The 25,651-nt window shown below is 43.7% G+C and overlaps 1 protein-coding gene across 3 annotated transcripts in view; it reads left to right on the top strand.

The window, feature by feature from the left end:
* Window positions 1-24,558, top strand: part of LIN9 (lin-9 DREAM MuvB core complex component) — a 67,778-nt gene extending 43,220 nt beyond the window's left edge. For all 3 annotated transcript variants that reach the window (XM_090047637.1, XM_090047644.1, XM_090047652.1), the window contains 7 exons: window positions 162-281; window positions 462-560; window positions 7,142-7,222; window positions 21,199-21,324; window positions 21,860-22,042; window positions 22,232-22,329; window positions 23,142-24,558. In XM_090047637.1, coding sequence (XP_089903763.1) covers window positions 162-281; window positions 462-560; window positions 7,142-7,222; window positions 21,199-21,324; window positions 21,860-22,042; window positions 22,232-22,329; window positions 23,142-23,247 — 813 coding nt within the window. In that variant the 3' untranslated portion in view covers window positions 23,248-24,558. The remainder of the gene's footprint in view (window positions 1-161; window positions 282-461; window positions 561-7,141; window positions 7,223-21,198; window positions 21,325-21,859; window positions 22,043-22,231; window positions 22,330-23,141) is intronic.
* Window positions 24,559-25,651: the final 1,093 nt, after the last annotated feature.

Genomic DNA, 25,651 nt, shown 5'->3' on the forward strand with positions numbered 1-25,651 from the left:
AGTTGGGTACTATTTAATGCTAGCCTACCAATGATTTAACATATATTTTAGTCTGATATATAAATACATGAGTTTATAATGTGCAAAAAGGTACATAAAACTTTTTGTTTCATTTAAAGTAACCCTGAAGTAGTTGGTTTTCTTTTTATCCTATCTAAAAGAGCAACGAGCCTCATGAAACCATGCCAATTGCTGCCTTTGGACAAAAACAACGGCCTTCACGATTCTTCATGACCCCTCCCCGATTGCATTACCCACCTTCTCTCCAGTCTCCTATTACAGTAAGTAATGTGTCCTGGAAAATGTCTCCCTTCTTAACAAAAAGATATGATGTGAAACAGTAACATAGTAATTCAGCATATTGCTGAGATAAATTTAATGTGGACAACAGGCAAGATAGGGATTTCTAAAACTGCATTTCTAGAAATAAGTTATTAAATGTAACTTTCTTTCTTGCATAGGACAATGATCCATTATTAGGACAATCTTGGAAAAACAAAATTTCAGGCACAGATAGTGAAACACTAGGTGGTTTTCCAGTAGAATTCCTTATCCAAGTGGTAAGTGTTAACTGTTCTTCATTTAATTTTGGCTGTATTGGCCTTCTGCATCCATTCTCTGAATTCTTAGGACGTTAACTCATGCTGTATGAATTAATGCTAATGTCAAAATTACCAAAGTTTTCAGGAATTATTTGTCAAAAATATTTGTTTTATGATTGTTTCTTATGTAATATTGTACATACTGTTTTCTCAGTCCTGCTTTTTAAAAGTTTAATTTTCAAATTGCAATGTAGTAGTATGTCAGGACTTTTTGAACAGTGTGTTTCTCTATATATCCCATTCACTAAATAAGGGAGAGTGCTTGTATGTCTGGCCAACTCTTGGTAAAAGGCGGTTGGATATTCCCTAAAAAAATCAAAGGAAATTGGGAAAAAAATGCTTCTAGACCACTGATGCCCAAATTTTTGGACCTGCAGACTGGATGAGTGATTCAGGGTCAGTCCATAGGCCCCATCTGATGTGTGAGATCAGACTCCATGGCAGATATTGTCCATGGCCCCAGCATGTCCCACATGTAGGATTGGACCCCACAACAGAACCTGCAGCTCCAACCCCACATGCAGGGTAATGTCCTCTGACCTGCAGGTCTTAGAAATTTGGCATTAGAGGAGAGAGAACAGTGTTAATTACTAGTGCTCCCCTGCCACCATATTTGCAGACCTGTGGGGAGCCCTGCAGACCACAAACACTTTTCTCAATGTGGATGTCCTTCAAGATGCATATTTTAATATTGCAAATCCATCATTATCTTTCACTTGTTTATTTGAAGTAAATCAGCAATATGTTCTGTGAATGTGAGAAAGTCTAGGAAAGATAGCACTGGAAAGCAGAAATTCACTGAACGCAGAAACTAATCTAGGCAAGTTGTTCTTCTGAATGTCACCATATTGTAATGTTAACTTCAAAAGTTAAAGAATTGACCATAGAATTTGCAATAATATTGTAAAGCTGCTTGATTTTGCTAAAGTGCAATATGAAAAGCTAAGAGGAATTTTTGATAGTTTTTTTAAAGTTTTTAATCAGTTATATAATCTTTTTAAAGAAGTTGAAAATGAAGAATTGCCTTCAGTTTGTTATGATGTGTTGCTGTTTCAGGTTTTTACTTCACAGTTTGTATTACTATTTAGAAATAACATAGAGAAAAATAGCATGAAATAGTGGTAAAGCAGTTCATGAGATTGAGAGCTTTACATTAAATGCAGCTACACTAAAAATAAGGGGAAATATGTAAAGATTAATGAATTCCAAGATTTGTTTAGATATTATCTCACTCTGATTCATTAACATGTACAGTGAGAACTGTCAGCTAAATTGTGACAAGATGAAACTGACTAAGAAATAGAAGAGCCCAGTAAGCTCAGTTATCCAGCCACAGTGCATCAATGAGCTGTCCAATGCATTGTTATATTTTAAATTAGAAATTTGCCAAATCTGTCAGCGATGTTTGAATATACTACTACTCATCTTAAATAAATTGAGCTTTTCTACCATATGGTAGATACAAATGTATCTTCAAGGGCACTGAGCAAGCAAAAATATTTTCATTAATATAGAGACGGTTTGAGTGCTTTTTGGCAAGACAGATGATGGATTTCCAGCATTCAGTCTTGTCTGGCCATTTTAGAATGGTTCTAATTATATAACAAAAGAATGAAAATACAGCCTCCCTCGTTTCCTGATGGCATCCTTCATAGCATCTGAACTATACAGTCTGTGTGCCTGAAGTATGAATGGATTTTATTTGAACTGACAGAAACTACCGCTGTTCAATGGAATGCTGTCAAGTTTAGGCATTCCACTGAACAAGTTCCATGGAACTATACTGCACGTCAGTCACGTTTCTTGCACTAGGTACTGGCATTGTTGTAATATGGGGATATTCTTGATGTTGTACATTCCTCATATTAAAGGTTAATTGCCAGTATGTGGCTGAATCTTGAACTGAGAAAATAACATTCTAAAGGGAGATATACATGGAATCCCTTCAAAAATAGCATTTGAACTTTGGGCGTCTCCCTGCAATCCTTGTTTTTTCCTCAAGCTATGTTAACACTGTCTTCATCTTTGCAAAGGAAGAGAGATGAGAAGCTTTTATAAACATGGTCAGAGCTAAGAATTCTCAAACACTTGCAACAAGCAGAAATTTCATCTGCTCTTCATATGGGATAATCATGTTAAATGCAACTGATTTGGAATTTTATCAAATAAAAGAAAGTATCAACTAATTAAGATATCCCAATCAGAGAATCTCATGCTCAAGCCTTTGCCTTCATGCTAATCACAGTTACTAGAAAAAACAAAGTTTGCAAGCTGGTATCCAATTAGAATGGAACCCACCAGTGGCAGCTCTCTATTGGAAACTGTGTTTTGCAAGAGTCCCCCAGTTAAGTTTGAGTTGTGTACCCCTAGCATAAGGAAAGCCACCACATAATAATGTAGTTTATAGGAAGCTAGGAGCTAGGTCCAAAGTGTTTTCATGGGTACCTAAATGAGATTTAAGCGTCTAAATTGCAAGTAACTTCAGCATCCACATCCACAAAACCATGGAATTACCTCAGTTCAGAGATTGAAATATATTTTCTGAAACAGAAGAATGTTACGTAGTTACTAATTAGGAAAACGCAGTTAGACAATCTTTGGAAAAAAGTGTTTGAACAAAATTAAATGGGCTCCATCTTCAAAGGGATTTCAGCCTAGTTTCTAATTTTCTATACAATTAATTGTGGATAATTACAATACTTAGATGTCTAACTGTTGATTTGTCCATTATTACGTGGTGGCTTTCCTTATACTAGGGGTACACAACTCAGACTTAACTGGGGGACTCTTGCAAGACACAGTATGATTAGATATGAAACTTTATCTTTACTAGTAATTAGCACCCACAATCAATTGCAAGAAAAAAAACCATTCTTTGAAAGAAACAGAAGAGAGAAATTTTGTCCAAATTGGTCCTGTACGACTGATTTTTACCATTGTTAACTGAAAACTCAGATATCCCACTTCTTAAACCAATGCTATCCCTTCACTACATTTTGATATTTACTAAAATTAGAATGTATAGTTTTATAAACAAAGTTAGGCACATTAAAGAAAAAGCTCCAAAATGAATGTATTATACTATCAATGGATTGCTTCTTGTATCTTGGGGATGAGCTCATTAAGAAATAATCTAAGTAGAACAGTGGTACTCAAACTTTTGGACCCTTGGGCCAGATGAATGGCTCAGGACTCGTCCAAGGGCCAGATCCAGCCCTGGAGCTTGGCATCACCCCCCCTCGTGCCCTCTTTCAGGCCTGGCATTGCCCTCAACCAGCTCTGCATGCTGGGATCTGCTGCCTGATCTAGTGTGCAGGGCTCGGGGCTGTGTATGGATCTGAATATTTGACAGCATGGGAGTAATGCCACTTCTCCCCTGCCACCAAATTTTCAGACCATGGGAAGCACCTCAGACTGAATGACACGGCACCACGGGCTTTTGTTTGAGCACTCCTGGAATAGTACCAAATAATAGCAACAACAACAACAGTCTTATATATGAGGGTCTCAAGTTGCAGTAAGGGAAGTTTAAATTAAATATTAGGAAAAACTGTCTCACAAAAAGGGTAGTAGCATACAGATTACCCAGAGAGGTTGTGGAATCTCCATTTTTGGAGGTTTTTAAGATGCAGCTAGATCAGGGGTGGGCAAAATGCGGCCCAGGGGCAGCCCACCAGGCCATTTTATCCAACCCACAGGGCCCCTAAAAATGTAGAAAATTAATATTAATCTGCCCTGGGCTGCCTGTCATGTGGCCTTCAATGGCTTTCTGAAACTTAGCAAGTGCCCTCTGCCCAAAATAATTGCCCACCCCTGAGCTAGATAAAACTTTGGCTGGGATGATGTAATTGGGGATGGTCCTGCTTTGAACAGGGGTTGGACTAGATAAGGTCCTTTCTACCCCTAATTTTCTATGATTCTATGATAAAAAATTAAATGCCTCTTAAGTTACACTATAACTTAAATCTGGTGGATGAGGTTGAGAATGAGTTTACTGAGTAGAGTTAGAGTCAGAAAATATGTTTTCCAAATGATTAACAATATTCTTTTTTCTGGAAAAGACTCAAAATAGAGAAAAAAAGCAGTGTCGTCGTTGTTTCTCAGCCAGGGTGTTGTGGGACTGTGGGGTGCCTTGAAATCCTTTCGGGGTACCACACAATGTTAGCACTGGTAGGTGTGCAAACATAATTCACAAAATAAACCTGGAGTTTTTTCACATGGGAATCTTTAGTGCTAAAAAATTCTGACCTGTTGTCTTTCTGAGCTCTTTGCAACTAAGAATTGCTGAATTCTTTCTCTGTAGTTAAAAAAACAGTAAAAATGAAGAGTTGGCATTTTCTGGACAGTGCCTTAAGTCTGTCAAGCCTAAAAACATCTAAAAATCTTTGAACCACCGGTGTAAATAAAAATAACTTTTGCCATACTTCTACGTGTCCATGAGAGGGAGCATTTTAACTAATGCAGTGCATTCCCAGAGTGCTGCATCTCTTCCTCGCTGATTTTAAAAACATGGGAATAAATCAAAATTTCTTTTTAAATGCAAGAAGGATTTTTTTTTAAAGTTGTTAACAACTAGGAAGAGCAAATGCATTTATGACACTTTTTAGAAGCTGTTGCAAACAATGTAGTATAAAATATTTAAACAGTAAGAATACTTGGGTGTCCTGTAAACGTTCTGTAGTAACTCTGAACTCAAGCATAAATTGCTAACTCAAACACACATAGATTGAATCTGGTTCCACATTCCTTTTCTTATTTTGTTTAATTTCCCACATAGGAAATTCATTTAAATTGGAGAAGATGGCCATTAGTGTAAAGTGGCTAAAGAACTGGCTCAGAAGAGTTGACAATGGGTTGCATGTGAAATACGAATTATTGAGCTAGAGTATAGTGGTTACTAGTGATGTTCCTAAATGATCAGTCTTAGGACCAATCTTCATTAAAATTTTAAGATGAAGTCTGATACATTTCAGAATGGGATTGTGCAATTGTTTTCAGTGGTAGGGAATTGAACTGTGATCTGTGAGGTACCTTTCAGCGCTATGCCTTGGATTCCTAAGTTCTGCCTGTATGAGAGAGAGCGAGAGAGAGAGAGAGCAGGATTGTTTCAGTGGTAAACTGCTCAGTACCAAATTTCATTACTTTACATTATTATGACTTGCCTCGGAAAATACTGTGCTCCCAATTCTTCTGAATTCCAGTACAGGCGCTCTCATCATGTCTGAGTATGAATAGAACATACACCAGTTCCAGGATTCAGGATGCATCCTTTGAATTACGTAAGGTGTGAAATCCTGATTCAAAATCAATCAGTAAACTACTATTGACTTCATTGGCCTAGATGTCTTCTGAGTCATAACTAACATGCGCACTTATACTAAAATGTATTAAGGGCAGAAATCTAGCAGCCCTGTCCAAAAACACATTAGGCCTGACATGCAGAAAAAAAATAGATACTTCTTTTTTGAAAAAAATAGATCAATATATGGAAAGCCCACAGAGTTGTCTTGTATGCTACAGACCCCAGTTGTACAGTCGTGCCTGCTAGAGGTGTTGTCTAGGGCACAGCAAGTGGAAAAAGCTAAAAACAATTATTAAAAAAAAGCTAAAAACTGTGTATGAAAGGGGATGACGACACATTTGGTCTTTATTGTAGTCAGTGATGATGAGAACACCCAGAACCTTGCTGTATAGGAGCACTAGAGACCAAAGGAAGAGAAGGATGCTTCTCCCTCTAATATGGTCATGTATTTCAGTCTTTCATAGATTTCATAGATGTTAGGGGCTGGAAGGGACATTGTGAGATCACCAAGTCCACTCCCCCCCCCCACCCCCGCCAGAGGCAGGAAGTCTGCAGGAATCAAATGATCCCAGCAAGATAAACATCCAAATGCCTTTTGAATGAATCCAGAGTAGGTGCTTGCACCACCCCTGGGAGGAGTCTGTTGCAGACCTTGAACTGTAAAGAAGTTTTTCCTTATATTGAGTCTGAATTGGCCTTCTAGAAGTTTGTGGCCATTAGAACTCGTTATCCCTTGGGAGGTCCTGGTGAACAAGTGCTCTCCCAGAATCTGATACACCCCCCGTTATATACTTATAGGCAGCCACCAAGTCCCCCCTGAGCCTTCTCTTCATCACACTGAAGAGTGTCATGTCCCTTAGCCTCTCCTTGTAAAGCTTGCTCTCCTGGCCTTTGATCATATAGGTGGCTCTCCTCTGGACTCTCTCGAGTATATCCACATCCCTCCTAAAGTGGGGGGCCCACAGCTGGATGCAGTACTCCAGCTGTGGCTTCACTAAGGCCAAGTAAAGCTTTCTTTGGGGAACTTCAAGAGCACTGTGTTGTGCTTTGTGCAGATGAAAATATCTGAAAATGTCTAAAAGGCCTGAGAAAAATTCAAGTTTTTACTTAATTTGTATTCAGACAGAACGTTATCTATTACAAGTAGTGGTCATTTTTTCAACAATTCTCATTCCAAAACTATTTTAAATCATTCAAAAAAGTATCTATCCTAAAAATAAGTTCTCTCTGTCTTTAGACCAGGTTATCAAAAATCCTTATGATCAAGAAGGAGCACATCAAGCAATTAAGGGACATGAACACAGAAGCAGAAAAGCTGGTAAGAAAATGTTCTCTTTTCTGTTCTTAAGATTGCATACTATTAAACAACCTTAATGGCAGCAGATACAATAGGAGGAAGAAATGGCAAACTTGCACTTAAAGCTCAGGGCTATAAGTCTGTTAATTGGTTCCTGTCTGTGGTGTGACTTACGCAAATTAGAGAGGTCAGTATTTTCAAAAGGTGATTGCACTTTTAAAAATGTTAGCTTTAGAGTTCCCAACCCAAGACAGATTTTTTTACTGACAATCTGCAAACTTTTTACTGACATGTTTTACATAATGTGAATGGAACTCTTCTGCCAGGCCTTGGACAAAGGCCACATTCAAATTTAGGAGTTGTTTAACACCAGCCATAGTATTAAAAAAATTGTCAGTAAAAAGTTTGCAGTTTATCAGTTAAAAAAATCTATTGGGTTGAAAAATCTTCTTGACTGCAGCAGTGGTTTCACACTATGCTGTCTCCACCCCAGGAGTCCCCTACTCTCCCGCATACCTTGATGCCCCTGACTGCACCATGCTCCCCCGTCAACTTTAGCTTTGCTTGGCCCCCAGTCCCAGCATGGACCCCACAAAAAGGACTGCTGTCTGCCTGCCTGTGACCCAGCAGTGTTACAGGCAGGCAACGGGATGTAGCAGCAGCACATAGCAGGGTGGGGGCGTTTGCAGGCTTCAGGTTACAAAGCCCTGAGATAATGTTCTCTGCAGGCTGCAGGACTTCTGTTCTGCTCTGTCTGTCCTTCAGAGCATGCCTCCAACTTTTTTCTAACCAGGAATCTTTAATCAAACACCCAGGTGCTTAGTTTTTTGTGAGTGGCTCTATTTTTAATGTACTTTACAGACAAGCATTTTTCGTCTTGCTTTTTGAAAACAGTTGGCAACCCTAATTATCTTTAACGTCTGTATCTGTTCTCCAGCTATAAAATTGAGAAGATAGCCTCCCACATATGTGTTCTGTTAGGATTCAATTGATGTTTTGTAATACACTTAGATAATCTTGGATGGAAGTTCCTACAGTAAAGCAAAATCATAATTCAATGTTATTGAATTGACAAATATTTATAAATTATGTTGCTTTCAATATGAAAAATAACTCCATTCTAAAATAACTCTGTGCAGTGTTCTAGGCATCACTTTAAAATCACAACACAAGCATCAACAGTAGAATAGTTTTCAATGGCGCATTATATCTTATAATCAGTCCACAAGCTAAAATTACAGAAAGCAACCCCCTGCACACATTGCCATCAGATAACTCTCCTACTTTTATCTGTCATATTGCTCTGCCAGTGCCTGCTTAAATGGGTGGGCTTTCAAAGTACAGGTTTGCTGGGTAAAAAATTGTGGAGGGGAGAGGGAAGGGTTTTTCTCTATTAAAAGCCTAGAAGTGCTTAATTTTGCATATAAAATATCTAAAGCATTTAGGGTTTTTAACATAAATAAAACATTTCTCTTCTCCCTTCCTCTGTCTGTTCTCTCAGCTTTTAAATATGACTTACCTTAAAACTTTTAAAGATTTTAAGTGTGACATTTGTATAATATCAACTGATAGAACTGATGCAGGTTTCAGAAATCCTCTTCTCATTGCAAGATTGGGATAGTCTTTAGATATGAGTGTCTCACTCGGCTGCTAAATCACACTTTTACTTTATCATGGAAGGACAAAATGTGAAGGATAAAAGGAAATAAAGAATACCAGGACAATGAGAAAAGCAGCAAGAGAGAAGGGGAACCAGCGACATTTGTAGTTTCATAAATTTAGCTCTATAACCAGGATAAAGACTGTGATATCTTTTGCAGTTCTTCTGTGTTACTGTTTCCTTGGTAAATAAATCTCTTAATACAGAAATGTGTATGAATGCCTAAGGCTGATTTAAAAAAAATGGAGGGGACAATACCTTTCTCTAATGGCTTAAGTTCTTAACTTCTATCACTTTTTTTAACTCCTTTGGCAATCTTGTTCACAGTTTCTCCCTTTAAATGTATTTAATTTAATCAAAGGTTTCTTCCCAGACACAGGCTACCTATGTAATACTTCAAGTATGTTCATGGATATTAAAGACTTTGATATCAATCAGATAATTCTGATACAATGATTTTTAGATATAATGAAACAGCAATTGTTTCAGTTGGCTGAAAACTGCTGGTTTCAGTTAAATAAAAAACTTTTTGTGATTGTGCTATAAATTTATGACTGGCTTAAAATAGAAATAAGTATAACTTCTCAACCCAACTCAGTGCAGAGTACACTATTATTTGGTAACAACAAGAGACTCTAAATGACTTCAAGCATTTTTTGTTTTGTTTTTGGAGGGAACAGCTTAATGTTTAAATGTTTAATCTTAGTTTATTAGCTGTAACTGAGGACTTATAAATAAAAGTGTATCTGCTAGAGTTATCTAAATAGAGAGAAAGACCAGAGGTTGGCAACCTGAGGCAATTTTATCTGGTCCCCTGAGCCAGGAAACTTCTGTGGTGTTTTGGTGACAGGGCTTCACCCGAGCAGCAAGGATAAATGGCTGCGTTGGCCGGCAAGGATCAGCTGCACAGATTCAGCCCCAGTGGTGGCAGCATGGGTGGCTTCCAGCCCAGCCTATGCTCAGAACAAGCGAAGCTCCGTTAAAGGGGCCCATGCTGTAAAATGTTGCCAACCCCTGCATAAGATGATAGAAATCATTCAGAAAGTTGCCTTCTGGAGAGGCAGCACAAATTGGGATGAAAAGGTTTGGTGTCTAATTTCTTTCCCTTGAAGACTAAGGACAAGTTAGAGCTGTCATTCAAGGGAAGCATCTGAACAGCTCATCTGACAGAAATGATACTTGTTTTTTATTAAAAAAGACACCCACCTTTTAACAGCAATGTCTGTAGTTGCTTTGATGTTTCAAATCCCTGATTGTTCCTGGATTTTCAAGTGGCAATGCTCAGAAGTACCTCTTTCGCTCTTCCCCCACCAAACTCCCCATCTTCATTTATGCCAGATGCCTCAGTCATCTCTTCAGGTGTGGATTAGTTACCTGTGGCTTCAACTCCCAGATTGGATTATTGCAATATGGTCTAAAATAGTTGTGGCCAACCTTCTTGGCAGGCATGCCATGAGTGTATCCCTGACCCCCTATGAGTGCCATTCTGACCCTACCCTCTCCCATTCCCAGAGGCACCCCTGACAGTTTGAGCCCCAGGGTGAAAGAAGGGCGGGGTAAGAGTGCTCTGAAACCCCCACGGCTCAGCAAAAGCATTCAAGAATGCCTGAGGGCCAAAAGGGAGGCATATACCCAGTGGAAGAGAGGGGCTGTCACCAAGGAGGAATACTCCTCCTTGGCCTGTGAGTGTAGGAGGGCCATTAGGAAGGTCAAGGTGGGAGTGGAGCTCAGGCTAGCAACCAGGATTAAGGACAACAAAAAGTCCTTCTTCAAATACACTGGGAGTAAGAAGAGGGCACCAGGTAACGTAGGGCCCCTGTTAGACTCAAATGGCAATCTTGTGGCTGCGCCAGATGAGAGAGCCGAAATTTATAACAAGTTCTTTGCCTCTGTTTTCTTGGACAGGGACCAGGACAACTCTCCCACCACAGGTAGGGGCAATTATGGGGCTAGCACTGCCAGGCCTCGGGTCTGTGCAGAAGTAGGGAACTTCTGGAAGGGCTGGATGTTTTTAAATCTGCGGGCCCCGATGCCCTCCACCCACAGGTGGTGAGAGAGCTGGCGGGGGTCATTGCTGTGCCCCTGGCCCAGCAGTACGAGTGATCGTGGTCCACGGGCCAGGTGCTTGGAGATTGGAAACTAGCTAATGTGGTCCCCATTTATAAGAACGGGAAAAAGAAGGACCCAGGAAACTATAGTCCCATAAGCCTTACATCGGTTTTGGGGAAAATCCTGAAAAAATTATCAAGGATCACATCTGTGAGGGGCAGCAGGGGAGATCATGCCCAGGGGAAATCAACATGGGTTCATCAAAGGCAGGTCCTGCCAGACCAACCTGATGGCCTTTTATGACCAGGTAACCAAATCCATGGATGATGGTGGCACCGTGGACGTAGTCTTTCCAGACTTTAAGAAGGCCTTTGACACTGTCTCTCACCCCATTCTCATTAATAAATTGAGCGACTGTGGCATTGATGCCTGCACAGTTGGATGGGTCAAAAATTGAGTGAGTGGTGGTGGTTGGGTCGTACTCGACCTGGAGGGATGTGAATAGTGGGATCCCCCAGGGCTTGGTCCTGAGGTCTACACTGTTCAACATCTTCATCAGCGACTTGGATGGGGGGTAGAAAATACGTTGACCAAGTTTGCCGATGACACCAAGATGTGGGGAGAGGTAGGCACACTCGAAGGGAGAGAGAGGCTGCAATTAGATGTAGACAGACTACAGAAGTGGGCGGATGTTAATAGGATGGGCTTCAATGTAGATAAATGCAGGGTGCTGCACCTGAGGAGGAGGAATCCACAGCATACATACAAGCTGGGGAGCTTCCCCCTTGTGAGCACAGAGGCAGAAAGGGATCTTGAAGGAGTCATTATTGACTCCAAGATGAATATGAGCCGCCAATGCCAAACCACAACCAGCAAAGCCAACCGCACCTTGTCATGCATCCAGAGATGCATCTCAAGCTGGGCCAGAGAGGTGATACTCCCCCTCTACATGACATTGGTTTGGCCTCAATTGGAGTACTGCGTCCAGTTCTGGGCACCGCACTTTAAGAAAGATGTGGCCTGCCTTGAGAGGGTTCAAAGGAGGGCCACCTGCTTGGTTGGAGGGCAACAGGGCAGGCCCTGTGACAAGAGGCTGAGGGACCTGAACCTGTTCAGCCTCAGCAAGCGGAGGCTGAGGTGGGATTTGGTGGCTGCCTACAAACTGCAAGGCTGGAGCCCCCTTACCTTCATCACATAGTTTCATAGTAGTTAGGGGTCAGAAGGGACCTTGTCCCCGACAGGCCTTCGTAGATCCCTCCTAGTAATCTGGCACCCTGTTTTGGTGACCACCCTCTTCACCAAGCACTGGTGTTACTAGGTTTGGTTGTATACCTGCTTTGCCAACCCCGCTTCTCGTCTGCCACGACTTTGCTGTTATCCCAGTGGGGCGGGGCTAGTTCACAGGTTCCTCGGTGTCCTGGGTTGGCCTCATCGGTTACATATGGGGCTCCTGCTGCCCCTACACCCCAGCCTCACACCACCTGTGGTCTCCACTTCCCTGCATCTGCTCCGGGATGGGCTGTCAGACTCCTTCCCCGCTGGTATAGATGTCCTAGCCCTATAGCACTGTATAATTCCCACCACCGATCCGTCACCCTACACTATCAGCTGCATACTTCTTCAAAGTGATCCTTCTATAAGGCCTGCCTCACTGACCTACCACCAGCGCCCCTATGGTCTGGCCCCGGGAGTAAACATCTCCTGGATGAATACATAGCGCTGTCCCCGTATCCTTCGATCTCTGCCTTCTATTCTAGGCAGCGATCCCGCCCCGATCTTTCTCTCCCGCCGGGCGAGCCTTCACCCTCACGCCCCTTTTCGGCGTTTCCCGCACCCACCGCCACGGCACTTACTTTCTGAGGCTCGGGATCTTCCTGGGTGGTCTTGATCCTCCGCTGCTCACCCAATCTGGCGCTGCAAGCTTTATCTGCCGGTGATCCCGCCATTCTGCCTCTTCTCCCGGCTACTGGACTCTCCAGCACTTCAGCTTGACAGCTCTTGTCCTGCTGGGCTATCGTCGGGGATGGCTTTGCCAGCCGTTTGTTCCCCTCTCCATTCGCCGCCTCTGGAGCGGCAGCCGCCATTTTTAAATCTCCCGGCCAGCGGCTGATGTGAGTCACCGTCAGCTGCTGGCCACAGCTGTACATAGACGCGGCTAACAAGCCGCGCGGGCTCTCCCTCCACCACGGCATCCTGCTCTGCCGGTAAGTCTTCCCGGCCCCTTCGGGTCCTGGGACATAACCCCCCCTGCCCCGCCAGCTGCCTTGTGGCGGTTTCTGAGGTCGTGCGTTACCGGTATCTGTGTCCTGGTGAGAACTTTGTCCACTCCTGCTGTGCACGTCGACATCCAAGGCCTCATTGCATCTTACCCGGATGATATGCAATATGAAATTTGAAGGCCTGTAGCGCCAATGCCTATCTCATCATGCGAGCATTGTTAGTTTTGGCCGTACTAAGCCACTTCAAGGGCGCATGGTCTGTTATGAGTGTAAATTCCTGCCCTAGTAGGTAATAACAGAAGTGTTCCACCGCCCATCTAATGGCTAGGCACTCCTGTTCGATAGTCGCATACCTTGTTTCGGCCGGTAACAGTTTTCGGCTGGCGTAAGCTACGGGTCGGTCCACTCCCGCCTCCTGCGTCAGCATGGCCCCGAATGCCACCGATGATGTGTCGGTCTGCAAGGAAAAGGGTTTTTCGAAGTCAGGGGCGTGTATTATCACCTTGTCACACGGGGCTCTCTTTAAAGCATGGAAACTGTTCAACATTATTCCGTTTCATTTTATGACTTTTTGTTGTGTCCCTTTTAAGGCCTCCGAGAGAGGTGCTGCCAGCTCAGAAAACCGGGGTACAAATCGGCGATAATAGTTCACCAAGCCTAAAAAGGATCGTAACTGCTTGGTTGTTTGTGGGGCTTGGAATGAATGAATAGCCTGGACCTTATCTTCTAAAGGCCTGATGGTCCCTTGGCCTACTAGAAACCCCAAATATTTGGTGTATTTGTGCGCCACTGCACATTTCCTCGGTGTTGCGGTTAAACCAGCCCTCTGTAACTCAGCAAACACAGCTCAGAGCGCTTGGAGGTGGTGATCCCATGATGAGGTGAACACCACTATATTGTCTATGTACGCTGCGGCATATTCAGTGTGAGGTGCCAGAAGTTGATCCATCAACCGTTGAAATGTTGCCACAGCCCCATGTAATCCAAAGGGCATTTTAACAAATTCATATAGCCCCCATGGCGTTCCAAAGGCCGTCTTATGGCGGTCTTTGGGTCGCACCGGGATTTGCCAGTATCCTTTGGCCAGATCTAGTGTGGATATATAGCGGGCCGCTCTATCCGCTCTACAAGCTCTACCACCCTAGGCATAGGAAACGCATCAAACATGGCCACTTCATTTACTTTCCGATAATCCACGCAGAGCCTTAGGGTCCCATCGGGCTTTCGGATCGGTACCAGAGAACTTCGCCAAGGACTCCGTGATGTTGTAATGACGCCTAGGTCCTGCATCTTTTCTATTTCTTAACGTACCTCTGTGCTCAGGTGATGCGGTATAGGATGCCAGCGGTCTCTTACTACTACTCTTGGTGGTGTCCGAATTGCATGGAAGGTGTTCTTGACCCACCTGGGGTCCTCAGAAAAGACTTTCTGAAACTCCTTAAGGAGTTCTGTCACATGCTGCTTCTGTCGTAAGGTCAGCTCATTGCTCACTTTAACTGCCTGCCAGGGCTCCGTCCCCCTTAGACCCCGTGTATCAGTCTGCTGTTCGGGATTTGAGACCGTCTCGTCTATAAAGGCGGCCCACCCTTCAGGTTGCCACCATTCGCGCAGGAAGTTGATATGATAGATTTGTTTTGACTTCACGTGCCCTGGGAGGTACACCTCGTAATCAGCTGGACCCACCTGTCTTACTGTTTCAAAAGGCCCTTGCCATTGCGTCAGTATTTTGCTCGATGATGAAGGCAACAGAACCAGCACCTTCTGTCCTGGTTGAAACCCCCTTTCCTTTGTTCGCAGATTGTATCTCTCTTTCTGCGTTTGTTGGGCCTGTTTTAAGTTACCCGCCGCTATTTCCCGGGCACGTTGTACCCAGCTCTGAAATGCCTGTTGGTATTTAGATGGGCTGGAAACCTCCTCTCAGTTCTGTTCCCAGTCCTCCCTGAGGATTTGCAACAAACCTCATGGTTGATGTCCTAGTACCAACTCAAATGGGGAGTACCCCAGGAATTCCGACGGGGCATCCCTGAGTACACACAGGACCAGCGGAAGCAAAAGGTCCCAGTGCCTAGGGTCCCCTTGCATGCATCGTCTCAACAGCCTCTTCAGGGTCCCATTCAAACGTTCCACCAATCCGTTGGTTTGTGGGTGGTAAACTGATGTCTTCAGCTGTTTGATCCTCAGCATCTGACAAACCCCTTTTAGGACCCCAGACATAAAGTTCCATCCCTGATCTGTCAGTGTTTCCCGTGGCACCCCCATTCGGGATATCCATTTTACCAACTCCTCCGCAATACGGGGAGCCGTCACGACTGAAGTGGAACAGCGTCCGGGTAACGACTGGCATAGTCAATGAACACCAGAATATACTGGTATCCGTTACTGCTACACGGCAGGGGTCCCACCACATCCATGGCTATACGAGAAAATGGGAGATCAATAACAGGCATCTGTCTCAGGGGTGCTCGAGGTGGCCGATCTTCTGTGGTTTTCTGACAGATTGGACATTCGGCACATCGGCGGGCTATATTGTCCCCCAATCTGGGCCAGTAAAACCAACGAGTTATCTTACTTATGGTGCGATCCCTCCCCATGTGGCCTCCCATGGGTGTAGCATGAGCCAGTTGCCACACCATCTTTCTAAAGCACTGCGGCACTGCCAACTGCACTCGACTCTCCCCCTCCCCGTTCTCCAGTGTCACCCGATATAAGAGGTCATTCCTTACCTTGAATCGACACCTTGAGTCATCTGGTCGGACTGGAGACGGGGTTGGGTCCATGGCCTGCTCCCACCAGTCCTGTAGCTCTGGGTCCTCCTCTTGAGCTTGTCGGAATTGAGGCCCACTGGTGACATCTCTCCAATTGACCATCTCGGTGTCTCTTTCCATACTGGTATCCTCTCCACCTTCAGCATCTCCAAACCACCCGTCTCTTCGCATCATTTCCTCATGAGCGACCTCCACATCTCGCACCCTCTCTAATACCTCGTACAGCGGGGCCCAATCCCGCCCTAGTAACATCTCACAAGCTAAGCGAGGGGCCAGGCCCACTACTAACTCTCCATGGTAATCCATAACCTTCAAACGGGTTTTAACTCAGCGAAGAGTCTGTGTCTCGCCATGAAGGCAGGACACCCTTACCGGTTCTATACGGCCGGGTGAGACCTCTGGCAACAGATCCACCCTTATCAGTGACTGCGCGCAGCCAGAATCTAACACAGCTCGGACCATATGGTTTTCAACCCACGCTCTCACCACCGGCCTTTCCCAGAGCGGCTTGCCTTCCCCTGTCCCAAAACTGCAGTCCATAGGCTCCCCAGTGGCCTGCTCTCCAGGGACTTCCCTCATGCTCCTTGAGATGTCTGTGGGCTGTCGTCTCTCCGCTGCCCAGCCTGGGCACTCCCTAGCAAAATGCCCCACTCTGCCACAGTGGTAGCACACCATATCCCCCCCTTGTGATCGATAGTTGGGTCTGCGCTTTTCCACCTCACTAGGTGCTGGTGTCGCCACTGTGGGACTCCGTTTCTCCCTGGGGTAATGCCATTCAGCCCCCGCAAAAGATTCGGTTAACTTTAATGCTTCCTCACACGTTTCGGGAGCGTGTTGCCTCACCCAACGCTGTGTTCTCTCCTCTAAGTTGCTAAGGAATTGTTCTAATATAATTTTGTCTACCAAGGCACCCATTGTACATGTCGGTAAACTTTACCCATTTTCCAAAAAGGTCTCTAAGTCGTTGTAGTAATCCTCTCAGCCGTCTCTCTTCGGGCCCTTTTTTGGCTCTAAACAGCCTCTGATAATGTTCGGAATCAAAGTCTCAAGGTGGTACAGGATTGCCGTTTTCACTGCCCCATAGTCTTGGGCCTCATCTCGGTCTAGAGATCAGTAGGCTGCCTGAGCCATGCCCACCACCAGAGCTCCCAGTTGGCTGGCCCAATACCTCTTGTCGAGGCCCGCCACAATAGCCTGGCATTCGAAAGCTTCAATATAAGCCTCGGAATCATTGTTGGCGGTCATCTTTGGCATTCCTAGCGTTGACAGATTGTGCTGTGCCAGCAGCCACTGTTGGGATCCCACTATCTGCATTAAAGCCTGTAAGTTCTGAGCTAGCAGGTCGGCCGGGCCCATCTCGGGTGTTTGCATCCCGATCTGATGTATTCCTATGGGTTCCCAGCCAATGCACCAGTTTGTCCCCGACGGGCCTTTGTAGATCCCTCCTAGTAATCTGGCACCCTGTTTTGGTGACCACCCTCTTCACCAAGCACTGGTGTTACTAGGTTTGGTTGTATACCTGCTTCGCCAACCCCGCTTCTCGCCTGCCACGACTTTGCTGTTATCCCAGTGGGGTGGGGCTAGTTCACAGGTCCCTCGGTGTCCCGGGTTGGCCTCATTGGTTACATACGGGGCTCCTGCCGCCCCTACACCCCGGCCTCACGCCACCTGTGGTCTCCACTTCCCTGCACCTGCTCCAGGATGGGCTGTCAGACTCCTTCCCCGCCAGTATAGATGTCCCAGCCCTATAGCACTGTATAATTCCCACCACCGATCCGTCACCCTACACTATCAGCTGCGTACTTCTTCAAAGTGATCCTTTTATAAGGCCTACCTCCCTGACCTACCACCAGCGCCCCTATGATCTGGCCCCAGGAGTAAACGTCTCCTGGATGAATATATATATATAGCGCTGTCCCCATATCCTTCGATCTCTGCCTTCTATTCTAGGCAGTGATTCCGCCCCGATCTCTCTCTCCTGCCGGGCGAGCCTTCAGCCTCACGCCCCTCTTCGGCGCTTCCCACATCCACCGCCACGGCACTTACTTCCTGAGGCTCGGGATCTTCCTGGGTGGTCTTGATCCTCCACTGCTCACCCGATCTGGCGCTGCAGGCTTTATCTGCCGGTGATCCCGCCATTCCGCCTCTTCTCCCGGCTACCGGACTCTCCAGCACTTCAGCTTGACAGCTCTTGTCCTGCTGGGCTATCGTCGGGGACGGCTTTGCCAGACGTTTGTTCCCCTCTCCATCCACCACCTCCGGAGTGGCGGCCGCCATTTTAAAATCTCCCGGCCGGCGGCTGACGTCACCGTCAGCTGCCGGCCACAGCTGTACATAGACGTGGCTAATGAGCTACGCGGGCTCTCCCTCCACCACGGCGTCCTGCTCTCCCAGTAATTCTTCCCGGCCCCTTTGGGTCCTGAGACAGACCTGAATAGATCACCTAATCTAACCCCCTGCCACTGGCCGGAGCACACGCTGGGATCACACGACCCCAGACAGGTGTTCATCCAACCTCTTTTTGAATTTACCCAAGGTAGGAGCGAGGACCACTTCCCTAGGAAGTTGGTTCCAGATCCTAGCCACCCTAATGATGAAATAGTGCCTCCTAATCTCTAACCTGAACCTATTCTCCAGCAGCTTCTGGCCATTGTTCCTCATCACCCCAGGTGCTCCTGAGGGGAATAGGACCCTTCCTATTTGCTGCTGATCTCCCCTAATGAGAGGGAGTAGGGGCAACATGTTGCTGCAACAGAAGCATCACCACCAACACCCAGGTTAATCCTTCCGTGATCCTGCAACTACCACAGTTTTATATGGAGAGAAAGGAGCCAAAGACCTGAATTTTAGTGATGGCTGCAGGGCAAGGAAAGGGTTAACCTGGCTCTTGTCTGGCAGCAGCATCCTACCCCTGATCTGCTCCACATGGCTGAATCCCCACTCTGTTCCAGCACCTCCCTTTACAGAGCACCCAAGGCTTGTATGCCACACAGAGCAATTGCATGCAGCAGGTTGATCACCCTTCTCTAAGAAGAAGGTATCATTGAAGAATAGTTGGAAGCAACAGCTAATTCAGACAGAAACTGTCCACATATTAGCAACCTAACTGCAGAAAGCATGTTATACCTAGGCCACGTCCCCATGAGCAGGGTGTGTAGTTGCTGTGGGGGAAAAAAAGCAGCGTCATAAATTCATGCTTTTTGCCCTGGCGCATGCCCCTGCAAATGGGGTTAGCCTGGGGAAAAATACTCCGGGTGGGGTAGGAGAGGCTGAGTCCAGTACCTGGGCTGGCCCCAGCAGCCTTACTTGAGGCCCTGTGGGTGCAGCAGCTGTGATCTGGATGCGTGGAGCCTGTCCAGCAGCCAGAGTGTGGCTCTGGGCAGCCAAACTCTGGTTTCGGGCAGCATACACTGCCACCACGTGTGCTGCCCCACCTTTTTTTTTTTTGACACTGGGGTCTTGGCAGTGTCAAAAAAAACCCTGCTGTGCTCCAGATCAGGAGCATGACGAATGTCTGCATGTGCAGTATGTGCACTTTACCATGCCACAGATAGGTCTGTGATGCTGTGGACCACACGTGCACGTTCATCTGGACTTGCCCCTCTTGTCCAAAACTTGCACCAGTCTTCAGTTAATTTGCAGCTGCATGTCTAGTTTTTGGTATTAATTTATAAAGCCCTACTTTGCTTCGAATTCTAATTCTCTGTCCAGTCTTGGATTTGATCTCAATAGCTGAGATTTATTGTGAACTTTTCATAGCAGTGTTTGGGTTTGGTTTCTTGGACTTTGGGTATTCATGGTGGAAGAAGTTTGGCTCTGAAATATATTTTCTCCGCTAGTCCACCAAAGCCAGAGGCTGTTAACAATTGTGCTGGGGAATGGTTAACACTAATCTTTCTCATTCTTTTTACCTAAACAATAATAGGGGAAATATATCAAGCTTACCTTGAAATCTGTTAATGGTTGAAGTGTCAGGATATTGCATGTTTTATCTCTAGCAAACATTGGGGGAAGTTCTGAAAATACAACAATAAAAGAGCAAAATAAAATATTTAAATCAGGAAGGTATCTTTGTATAGTTGCTTTCTCCCAAATAATTAGTCCTTGAGTTAGGGACTTGTGTAATCATCCTTAGATATATCAGTTGAAAACTTATTTTATGCAATATATGTAGCATAAGAAGAATCTACAGGTGTTACAGGGCGGAAACAGATATTGCCTTAGAAATAGATGTACAGACTCATGCCACAGTGTGGTCCTGACAAAAGGTATTATTAATGTGTGCCACTTTATTGCAGTGGATGTCCGTTTGCTTTTTGCAGGGAGCATGGGTAGCCCATGGTTATGCGCATGCTCCAGCCACCCCAAGTAGGTGCTCCAGGTACTTGAAGGGTCCAAATCTGCATAACCCTGTCAGAATCATGCCCCTCAAGCCGTGAGAGTACCTGCCTGACTTTTCTTGCTTACTGAGATGTGCCCCAGTGATATCCAGGACGTGCTTTGGTAAGCGGGAAAAGTCGAGGCATCTCCACTTACCGAGGTATGTCCTGGAGATCCCAGGCTGCATTTCAGTAAGTGGGGAAAGCCAGGCAGGCATTCCCAGGGCTTAAAAGGCCTAACCCTGCCCAGAAATTCCTAGGGTGTGCAGGACCAGGCCTCTGAAGCCCTAGGAGAACACATCACCCATTGTCCCACAGCATCAGTGGACAAAACAACAGGCAACGTGTGAAGCAGCATAGCTGATCTGATTCATTTGGTGATATCTGTTTCTACCCCTAGATTCTGTGAAATAGCTCTGCTTTACCACCTTCTGACCCTGAAAGTGAGTAGAGGACCATACCTGGAACAAAATGTTGTGGCCACAGTCCCTCTGCAGTACACTGATTCTTAAGTGCTGGAACAGTCCCTTTGAGTTATACACGATACAGCAAGGCCAGCAAAGCTGCCCTAAGCTATTTTCTGTACCACACTAGAGCAGAACCTTTCAGATCTGCTCACAGAGCCAGTAGTAGCCCTGGCACCATAGGTGGGAACAGCACTTTACAAAGAAAACACCCGGAACTCTGGATACTTGTCAACTGGATTTGAAAATAACACAAATATTATCAATAATGTCATTAATATTTAAAATATACTTTTTGTAGAAACAAATTATTTGGAAATATCATGATGGAAAATACTTCTCCCCGTCACTGAGTTCCAATTTTAGTTGCAACTTCAGGATCTACAAGCCTGCACATTTGTTGTATATCTTTATAAATACAAAATAAACAAATAAATACATATGTGCTCATGTCTTCACAGAAATCCTATTCAATGCCTATCAACATTGAGTTTCAGAGGAGGTATGCAACTATTGTTCTAGAACTGGAACAACTGAACAAGGACCTGAACAAAGTTCTGCATAAAGTTCAGCAATACTGTTATGAGGTAATATACTGCTAAATTCATAGTTAATTTGATGCTGCTGTTTAGACACACAAAGAACCTAAGTGTATGGAAAAACTTCTTTTCCATATCATAACCAAAATCTGGAACGCACTTCCAGCAGAGGTGGTGCAGTCACCATCCCTGGAGGTGTTCAAGAGGAGATTGGGCAAGCACCTCGTTGAGCTCTTTTGAACCCATTACCTCCTGCCCATGGCAGGGAACCAGACTTGATGATCTTACTGGTCTCTTCTGGTCCTTCTTTCTATGTTTCTATAAAATGTCATGTTGAAAAGAACCACTTACATTGGTTTCCAAAATATTTCTCTCCTCTCATCTCCCCTGAGTGCCAGTAGTTTTTCATGATGTCAGCAGCTTTGTGTTAAATCTATGTATAAATGGATCTATAAAATGATTGGGGTCTGACTTACTTTTGCTTACTATCTGCTTGGAAAACTCCCAGCAAGGCTGACTGCGTTTCACACTCACAACTACTATCGAGCCCTAACCGGTATTTTCTTCTGTTATATCTATGCAGCTTGCTCCAGACCAAGGCCTTCAGCCTGCAGATCAGCCGACAGATCTGAGACGCAGATGTGAAGAAGAGGCTCAGGAAATAGTCCGGCAAGCAAACTCATCATCAACAGGACATCTTTGTGTTGAAAATGAAAACCTTACTGAACTGATTGCTAGGCTTACAGCAATATTATTGCAGATTAAGGTAAATTGTTTATTTTTAAAGGTTTTTTTCACACATGATTCTGCAGTCCGGGTTATACTTGGGGCATCAATAAAATGTCTCTGTGTGCTGCATTAAGTCTGAACTTTAATTATATTTGCACAGATTTTTATAATTCTTAAGCAGAACTATAGGTTAAATTCAAAACATTGTTTTTGGCTTTTCTTGCAGTGTCTAGCAGAAGGAGGTGACCTGAATTCCTTTGAATTTAAATCACTTACAGATTCATTAAATGACATCAAGAATTCAATAGATTCTTCCAATATCAGGTATTCTAGTTAACTTTTAATAACATATAGGTATTTAATTTCTCCTTGTACTTCCCAGGATTACTGACTCTTCTTCAGAGTTCAAATGTTTATTTATTTATATAATTAAGGACTCAATCTGCAAGAAAGTTACTTATCTTCTGTAGCAGGAATGTAAAATATGCAAGGCATTCTACTTGAATCTAGCAGCAAAGTGATCTGATAATACATGTATGTAAGTGTTAGTATTTTAATCCAATATCATAGGCATTTAAAGGATTAAGTGGCAAAGCAAATTCTGTCTTGAATTAGACAAATAATTATTATGTACAAGTATTTTACAAAAAGATTTAAATTTCTGAAGAAAACACTGTACAGTGGCAGCTTCTTTTATATTATTTCCCTTTTTCCTGCTCTTAGTAAAACTTATCCAAGACCAGAATTGCAAATTGCAGTTTGCAGTAGATATAAAAATATAGAACTTTCCTTCTACTTCACTATACGTAGTTCACTATAATAAGTCTATTACAATAATTTATTTTCATCACTTGCATCTTACGAAACCCATGCATTACCACACAGAAATAGGAACATCCTGGCTTCATCGAGCTATATACTGTAGATAATGCTTTTGCTCTTGCTCATAAACTAACGTAGCTTGATAGAGGTAGATTGCTGTCTGGCATGTTAGTCTTTATGAACTGTTACACTGCTTCCTGTGTTCATATCTTGACTTGAAAACAGCTGACTGTTGTTAAAGTAATGTTCAGATTGATTAGTTTCATAAGTTGACTCTTGAAATACAGATTTTAACCATTCTCTCTTTTCTTCAGTTGTTTTCAGAATAATGTTGAGATCCATGTTGCACATATTCAGAGTGGCCTAAGCCAAATGGGAAATTTACATGCCTTTGCAGCTAATAACACCAACAGAGACTGAAAGACAAATTTCAAGTGCACAGCATGTTATTTTGGAAAGTCTTCTTCCTTTATATAGGCTTCACCAAATATCTGAACTGCCACAAGATAAGGGAAAAGAAAACTTCTAAAAAGAACACTTTTAGTTATACTATACTGCTTCTTAAGAAACCAGCATTACTGACCAGCATTGCATTAGACTTTTACCATTTGTTATGCACATACAGTAGTTTTGCTAATGGATAACCTCTTAGTAAATTTATTGCATTCATCTGAAAATGTATGGATATGCGTTCATATAATTTCAACTAAGAATATCGGAACTTCATTTTAAAAAGCTTGGATAAATTCTGCCCAGCCAGTATTGACAGGCTGGAGACAATGAAGAGGAAGTGGTATAAATCAGTGGCTGTGTGGCAGTCCTTTGTTCTTGAAAGTTAAGAGCTGTGTAGTACCTGTGGTTTGCCATCTCAGACTTCAGTCTACAAATAATGTAGCTATAAGCCATTACATGTATACCTGCTGTTAGGAAGCAGCAGCAAATGTGGCCAGCAAATAGGTGGCCAGCTAGGAAATCGATATGTAGGTGGTGTAGACTTGAGGACATAGGCAGGTCTATAGATGGGTAATTCTCTCAGATGTTTAATTTATCATAACTTATATAAAATGTCTAATGAAGGAATAGAAAAACATAACTGTTATCCTCCCAGAAACAAATTTGTTATGGCTTTTTCCTATCATATCAGATAAAAAGTGCTGCAGGTGATGATTTTTTTTTACCAGATGAAAAGTAAACAGACATTATTTTCTCCCTTTTTTTCTTTTGTTTGCACAATTTTTAAATTAGAAACTTGGTTATCCAACATATTATAAATAAAAAGATTTTTATAACTAAAGATAACCAGTGGAGTGTACAGCAAAAATAAATAAATAAAACCTGCCTAGGAATAAATCCAGGAATGTTAATCTTGTAAAAAGTGTGTATTGGATTGTTTGTTTAATATAGAGTCCTGTAAAGCTTCAGTGTAATAAATTGTTTCCAGAATTGAATTTTCAGAGATAGCTGTAGAATGTTTTTGATTGTTTTAGATGCCTCATAAAATGAGGTATTTTATATGTTAATGTATAAAGAATATGTAAACATGATTATTTTCAATTTTTAAATTTTGTATAGTTTAAAAATGCTTCTGTATTCTGTGTTGGTATTGTGCCACTGCAAAGATTTAGTGCAGAGTTTATATTTAGCTAAATTTGTTCTGTTAATTAAGAAATGCATAAATCTTTTTTCTCAACGAAATTTGTAATTTTAAATAAACCGATCCATGAGAGTTGATATATTTTACAAAACTGCAAGCTTCCGAACATAAAAACAGGTTCATTTTCATGTGAAAAGAAAATATGTACATTTTATTTATGAAAATGCAGCATTATGGCCTGCTGAGCAAAGCAAGTAACCATTTTGGGAGATTCAGAAATCCCTAAGAAAAAGTGACTGAGTAGTCCTAAATGGTAATTCCGTTAAAGTGTATATGTAAATATCAAAATGCAAACCTAATTCCTGATTTTATGAGAGTTTACTCATAAAATATGGCTATGTTTCTTTTTCGTACCTCAGTTCACCATCGTGTTGCCCTTTCTCCCTCCTATCTGATAGAGGACAAATATCATTTGCCAACCCTGTCAACATGTTTCTTTGATTAAACAAAGGGACTGCTAGAGTGCAAAATAAATCATGCAGTTTCAAACTGGTTCGTGGCCCCAGCTGAAGTCAACAGGACTGCTTGAAAGCTTTACTGGATACTAATATAGTAACACTGAGCAGGCAGCCAAGCAGACCAGAGCTATACTGTCTGTATACAGTATTTACCCAAATCCATGATTACTTTGAATTTAAGACAATGCCCGCCTGCCCCCCCAATAATTCTGTACACAGAAATTACGTTTGTTAATTTTCCACACACAGAATTTGTTAGGGCCGGGGTTTTCAACCTTTAAGGAGTGTACCCCTTCTGGTGGCAGTGACCAGATACAAAGTGGAGGGGGTGGGGAGGAGAGGTGGCAGCAGCCAGACATGGGGAGGGGGGCAGGGGTGGGGAGCGGGGCAGGGCTTGCAAACGGTAGGGGCATTGCGGGATGGTGGATGTCATCCCTGCCTGCCCATGTATACCCCCTAGCACCTTTCCAAATACCCTCCCGGGGTATGCGTACCTCTAGTTGACAGCCCCTGTATTAGGGAGTCATCTTAAATTTGCCCAATCACCACTGCTGCAGTGGGGAAAGCAGCAGCACAGGAAGCAATGGCAAGGTGGAGGGGGGAGATGAAGGTCAGACTGCCTGTCCCCCTCCCACTGGCTGTATCCCCTCTTTTACCTGCCATACCTGCCACCTACCGCCCTTGCACCACACAGTCTCTCTGGTGCCTTCAC

This window comes from Crocodylus siamensis, chromosome 1 (genome assembly GCF_052110815.1).
Source record: "Crocodylus siamensis isolate JL-2025a chromosome 1, ASM5211081v1, whole genome shotgun sequence".
Taxonomy (NCBI): domain Eukaryota; kingdom Metazoa; phylum Chordata; order Crocodylia; family Crocodylidae; genus Crocodylus; species Crocodylus siamensis.